Here is a 6,727-nt window from a genome sequence, read left to right as displayed (position 1 = left end):
AGTATAGCACAACAACTCTTGATAATCTCCTACCTCTTTTGTCTCTAACTATTATTTGTCTATTTGTTTTCCTGAGAAACTATTTTGTAGATAATAATATGTAAAACGATAACCATTGATAATTTCCTACCATTTTCTCTGTAATTTGCTAAGTCCCCCCTATTATTATGTTATCCTTCTTTTATTCTTTAAAAAAAACAAAAACAAAACAAAACAAAAAAAACACCACAACTGTTCCAAGATGAGAATATATTATCCTGTAATTTGAAAGATCATTACTTTTCCTCATTAAAATAACTGTTAATACCATAACAACTTACCATATTTAGTAACTCAGGGCCCTTGACAGATATAAAATTTAGTCCAGACTCATTTGCCACAGCCTAGCAAGATGAAACACAGACACGTAAGACAAATATATAACAAAGTAATACCAGAAGTTTTAAATCCTTTTCTCCTATGTTATATAGTTATTTGTTCTTTCTAGAAGGAAAAGAGATAAAGGAGAAATAAAAAGTCAAAGGAAGCAGATGTTGGCCTATAACTGCTAAGAAAGGCATCAAATCAAATGGGAATAACAAAATATTTATGTAAGTATTTTATTTATAAAAGCATGCTTTACATCACTGTACATACATTTGTAACTCTAGCCTGGGATTCCAATGAGACACGACTATCTGCTAAAGAAATGCTTTGTGCAATGAACGTAATCATTTGTTTATCTACAAACCAAAATTCCAAAACATCATCATCAGTTTACCAAGGGTCCACAGTGAGAAACAAGTAAGTTTAGAGGAGTTTAAGAACTATAATCTGCATGCAGAGATGAAACCTAAATAAAATCTGAGAATTTAAAAATAACCAGAGTAGGAGCTAGGGATGCAGCTCACTGGTAGAGCACTTGGTCAGGATGTGTGGAACCCTGAGTTTGATCCCCAGCACTACAAAAAAATAACTATAAATACAGTAACAAAACCCAACGGGACAGAATCCTTTCTGTTCCCAGAACCTGTTATCTCAGCTCCAGCTCAACACAGCCTGTGCCACTCTACCTATGTGGACTGCACAGGTATTCAAAGCTATTTTTTACCAACAGGACTCCTGGCTCACTCTCCCAGTTCCCTCTGGCCCCAGACCCATTTGTTCCACCTCACTGGGTACATGTGGTTTCCGGACCAACCTCAGTGTCTCTTTGCCTGGTCCTGTTGCCCCACTGTTATTCAGTCCTAATGCTCACACACAGGTGGGTCTGATACCTTTTCGATTTCTCCTATACACCACCACTTTCTTTCTTTTTTTTTTTGTCCTTTTGAGACAGGGTCTCACTATGCAGTTCAGGCTGGCCTTGAGTTCACTTTGTAGCCCAGGCTGGTCTCAAACTCACAATGATCCTCCTGCCTCAGTCTCCTGAGTACTGGGATCACAGGCCAGCACCACCACACCTGGTGGTACACCACCACTTTCATCCAGACTACAATCCTCTTTTGCCTGGACAGAAAAAAAGCCCTTAATGGGTTTCCTTCCACTCCTGCTCTCTCCCAAATGATTCTCGACACATTGGTCAGTGCACGCCTTGAAAAATGCAAAGCAGATCCCTTGTTGCACCACACGTCCTATCTATCCTCAGGTGCCATGTGACGTGTCCACCATGGTTCACAACACCTTGGGACAGACACTTCCTCCTCAGTCCGATGCAGGCTCCTTCTCTGGTTCTCAAACTCCCTTGGCGCTTCCCACCTCAGGGTTTTCTTTTCTTTTTTTACACAGGTTAATGGGTTTCTTTTTGGCAGATCTTCACATCCACGTAACATGTGACCATTTTCATGCCCCTAGACTCTTGCCTCATATTCCTTCCCAGTTTCCCAGGGGTGTGGAGGGGCTACTGTGTGTAATATACAACCCCAAGGCCTCCCTAAGTGCTCTTCCCTCCACCTTCTTTCCCTGCTCCTTTATGGGGCTGGCTGGTCCTCCAAGACTATTTGGATGTCACCATCCTGTAAACATCACTCCCAAAGAAGCCATCTCCCAACTGGTTGATCAAAGCACTCTTTCTATCAGAACTCAGCCAAATCTACAATTTTACCATTTGACTTGTTTACTCTTGCTCTCTTCCAAACAGAGAATTTCAACAGAGGCGCACCTTCTTCACTAGTTTACCCTTAGCACCTCAATGTCTGGCAAAGAAGGGTACAGCAAACGCTGGTGAGACAATGACACGCAGGCATGCTCTGTCCTCTACAAGCTGCTCCATGGAGCCAGCGTGGAGGCGCACACCTGTAATCTAAGCCCTGAAGGAGGACGCTGAGTCAGAGAGATCAGAAGCTTGAGGTTAACCTGGGCTACACAGGGAATTCAAGGCCACCCTGAACATCATCGTAAGACCCCACCTCAGAAAAAGAAACACAAATAAATGTATTATTATGCATACAGTCTTTTTTTTTCCTACTGGGGACTAAATCTAGGGCCTTCAAAACAAGCTGCATTCCCAGCCTCTTTTGGTTTTGTTTTGAGCCAGGGTCTCGACAAATCACTAAGCCACCTGGGCCGTGCAAATTTATGACCCTCCTGCCTCTGCTTCTCAGAGCACTGAGGTTACAGGTGTGGGCTACCATGCTTCGGTATGTATATCATCTTGACATGTATGCACAGAAAATGTCTGGAAGGATTGGTAACAAATGAAACAGTAGTTGGCAGTAGATAGAAATGGGAAAATTTGTAAATGATGCCTTTCTCTTTTGCTTATTTATATTTTCTATGGTGAAAAAGTAATTTAAAAACAACTGTAAGGGAAATACTTAAGTCATAATAATTGTACCAAAGCACGAACCAAGATCAGCTACAAACTACAATGATGTAATAATACCTATTAAAAGCTAGAATACACAGAAATAATTACCATGCTAAAATTGATGGGCTTTTCAACGACTTTTGCTATTTAAAAAGTGGTAATTTTCCTGAACAAAATTGTCATGTAAAACATTTATCTCAGTGTAAAATGTAAATTCATACTATTCTGCCTGAAATTAAAAAATAAAAGAGTTGAACACATACTACACCTTTGCCAGCAGAGTTTTCCCACAGCCAGGAGGACCAGCAAGAAGGACTCCAGCTGGAGTCACCAGCCCAAGAGCCTTGAACTGGTCTGGGTTACGTACTGGAGCCTGGAAAGAACAAGAAATAAAACCTGATCCAGCAGATGCGGCCACATTACACTGCATGCTCACACTTACCTCCAGACACACATTCTCAATACTAGCGGTAATGGCAAATTGTTTCCTGGCAAAGGCTGAACGAGCTCCACTCTACTGTACGCCCCTCTGTCCTCTGTAAGGGAGGGCTTGGGTTCAGGTGATCCCCATCCCCCAACCTTGAGTTGTGACTAATACCTCACTGGAAGAAGACCACACACAGTCCAGTCAGTCTGGACTTACGACCTGGTAAGCACACATGTAACCTCATCTCTGGGCCTTAGGTTCTCGCATAGGCCAATGACATTAGCAGCTGAGGCACTCACCAGTATTGCCATGGTGAGCTCTTCTCTAACATCTTCCAGGGCACCAATATCTGCCCAAGTCACATTAGGAACAGTGACAAAACCTTCTCTTTTGGCAGAGGGTTGGACTGAGGAAAGAGCAACAATGAAGTCATTCAGTTCAATGCACAGTCCTTGCATCTGTTCTTCTGAGAGGGGATCCTGATCTCTTAGCAACCCCAGCAGCCTTTGCAATTCATCCTTAAAGGAAACAATCCAGAGGGAAACATTTAAATCACAAGGTTTGCTTAAAAGTTACAGGTTGGCCAGGCATGGTGGAGCATGCCTGTGATTCTAACACCTGAGAGGCTGAGACAGGAGGATCACTGCAACTAAAGACACGAAAGAAGACTTCCAGAACTGCTTCAGAAAGTGGCAAGAACTACGAAGCAAGGGGATATATTTTGTGTCTGCTGGTATGTTTCACGATTACTTCCTTCACACTTATAATAATAGAGGGTACTACTCTCTTGTCTTTTAATCAGTAGTAATGAAGCTGTGCTCATAAATACCCTAAGTGACTTTTAACCTGTACTGTTTGTTTTTGTGTTCAAGTATGGTGCTTCACTATCTTGAATAATAATCTGAATTGCTTTTTTTATAGGATTAACAATTGTTGATATATTGCCTACTGTTATCTTCAAAGTAGTTGCTCAGATTACAAAATATAGACATGCATAATTGATGAAACTATAGCCACGAGCCGTTTTATTCAATGAACTAAAAGAAGGCAACTGCAGAAAGTACAGCATCACATCTCTGTGGTCCAAAACAAACTTTCTCTCCACTCTTTAAGTTTGTTTTGTGTAGTTTGTTTTTTTGTTTTTGTTTTTCTTCTGGTACCAGGAATCAAACTCACAACGTCACGCTTGCCAGGCAGGCGCTGTGCCGCTGGGCTAAATCTCCAGCCCCCCCACTCTTAAGTTTGTTTTGGACCTCAGAGATGTGATGCTCCACTTTCTACAGTTGCCCTCTGTCCTACTAAGTCTGGAATATGACTAAAATAGACTATGCAGTGAGCTGAGACTATACCTCCTTTTCAGAATAAAAGTTTTGCTTCATAACAAGAAAATAGTATAATTCAATTTAAAACATCATTTTAAAACTCCTGATTTGTTGGCTGTGGTGGTACAAGCCTATAATCCCAGCACTCAGGAGGCTGAGTCTGGAGGATTACCAGGAGTTTGAGGCCAGCCTAGGACACCAAGTGAGTTCAAGGCCTGGCTGAACTACATAGCAAAATCTTGCCTCAAAAAAAGACGACAGCCAACCCGATCAAATCCCACAAGAGGTGTTCTTACGCTTGTGGAATGTATTAAAGGTACTAAAATATATATATATATATTTATTAGCAGAGTTGGTCATGGTGGCACATGCCTGTAATCCCAGCACTTGGGAGGCTGAGTCTGGAGGATTGTTGTGAGTTTAAGACCAGCCTGGGTTACAAAGTGAGCTCAAGGCCAACTGCATGGTGAGACCCTGTCTCAAAATGACCAAAAAAAAAAAAATATATATATATATATATTAGCTATAATAAATAATGCCCCTATACATTTAACTCTTAGGTTTTGTTATTGCCATAGGTTTCAGGTTATATAACAGAGACAAAATGTGGTACTTCTAGCTAGGACTTTTGAAAAAAAAATTCTTTCAATCTGATTAGCTAGTAGGTCAGTAACAACTAACAACTCTAACTCTTGCCTGGTATTCTTGTTGACACTGCCAGATGTGAGGCTAGTATGCCTGGACCAATGAGTAATTGTAGTAAAGGAGTATTCGAAATTAGAGCTATTCAAATTTAATTCCTACTAAATGCTTTCTCAAAACTGGAGAATTATGAGGGATTACAAAGGAAGGTGGGTATAAATAAAGCTAAAGCCTCCATTTTATTTGATTCATGCTTGAGTCATACCTGGTATTCATAAATCAGTCCAGAATTGTAAGGGTAGATGTTGACTTCGATTTATGACCCTGAGGTGGATAAAATACATTTACGACTGAGCTGGTTAAAATACATTTCAGTATAAACTGAACATTAGTTGAGGTGGAGTAGATGTAAAATCTGAGTTTGCCAAGAAGGAAGAGAATCAAGGACAAAACCCTGGAGCAGGTTCAGGTGGATTCAATAGGAGCTTCTCTTAGGAACAAAGCAGGGAGTTTCTAGAAGTACAGTATGTTTGAATTATTGATTGCTCCTTCCAATATAACCTCTCAGCTGGGTGCATCCCTATAATCCCAACATTCAGAAGGCTGAGGCAGGAGGATCACTGTGAGTTCAAGGACAGCCTGGATTGTGAAGTGAGTTTAAGGCCAGCCTGAACTGCAGAGTGAGACCCGGTCTCAAAAAGGAAAAAAAAAAACCAAAAAACCCACAAACCTCTTTTTTTATTATTTTTTATTTTTTAGTCTCTTTGACACAGAGTATAGAGAACCTCTTAATTAGTATAGAGAACCTAGAGTTGATGACCTTCTACTTTGTACTCCTGGGATTATTATTAAGCAAATAATGATAAATTTGCTTATCTTGTAATTTTAGTTCCTTGGGGGAGAGGAAGAAGCTGCTTAATTGTATACAACTATTGAATCAAACTCATGTTGAGACAATGAAGGTAAGAGGAATCTGAGTTTATCATAGTTTTTTTTAAAGTAAAGTGATATGACTCAATCATGTAAAACTCATTTAGAAAAGAGAAGGAAATCTCAGTGATGGGATTATTGGTAAATGGTCTTTTCTAGACTTTCTGCATTTTCTACAATGAGTAAGTGTATTTAAATCAAGATAAACTAAAATATGTTAAGACATATTGAAGCGTATAAGACTACTGCTCAGCTTGTCAGAACTTAACATTTTGCCTAATTTGCTTTAGGTCTATTATTATTATTATTATTTCTGTCTTTTTGAGTCAGGGTCTCGCTATGCAGTTCAGGCTTGAACTCACTTTGTAGCCCAGGCTGATCTCTAACTCACAACGATCCTCCTGCCTCAGCCTCCCAAGTGCTGGGATTATAGGCATGTACCACCATGCCTGGCTTAGGTCTATTATTTTTAGAACAAAATATACTATTGAAGACTTCTTTTATACCTCTTTTGTATTTCTTTTTTCCCAATAATATCACCTTGAATTTGGTGTTTAACATTTTCATTATTTTTTTTTAAAATTTAGTACATATATAATATATTATATATATATTATA

At 39.8% G+C, this 6,727-nt stretch overlaps 1 protein-coding gene and 1 long non-coding RNA gene across 2 annotated transcripts in view; one reads left to right on the top strand and one right to left on the bottom strand.

The window, feature by feature from the left end:
• LOC102008881 overlaps nt 1-2,800 on the top strand; it is an 18,579-nt gene extending 15,779 nt beyond the window's left edge. Inside the window, exons 2-3 of the long non-coding RNA XR_264581.2 lie at nt 488-590; nt 2,120-2,800. This is a non-coding gene — a long non-coding RNA (uncharacterized LOC102008881). The remainder of the gene's footprint in view (nt 1-487; nt 591-2,119) is intronic.
• Nucleotides 1-6,727, bottom strand: part of Nvl (nuclear VCP-like) — a 58,211-nt gene that overhangs the window by 28,156 nt on the left and 23,328 nt on the right. The window contains exons 14-16 of the mRNA XM_005409226.2: nt 3,515-3,733; nt 3,057-3,161; nt 321-383 (exon numbers count right to left, since the gene is read on the bottom strand). Coding sequence (XP_005409283.1) covers nt 321-383; nt 3,057-3,161; nt 3,515-3,733 — 387 coding nt within the window. The remainder of the gene's footprint in view (nt 1-320; nt 384-3,056; nt 3,162-3,514; nt 3,734-6,727) is intronic.

Source organism: Chinchilla lanigera, unplaced genomic scaffold, assembly GCF_000276665.1.
Source record: "Chinchilla lanigera isolate Chin_1 unplaced genomic scaffold, ChiLan1.0 scaffold00119, whole genome shotgun sequence".
Taxonomy (NCBI): domain Eukaryota; kingdom Metazoa; phylum Chordata; class Mammalia; order Rodentia; family Chinchillidae; genus Chinchilla; species Chinchilla lanigera.
The sequence above is the reverse complement of the archived record's forward strand: the minus strand, read 5'-3'. Positions and strand labels throughout refer to the sequence as shown.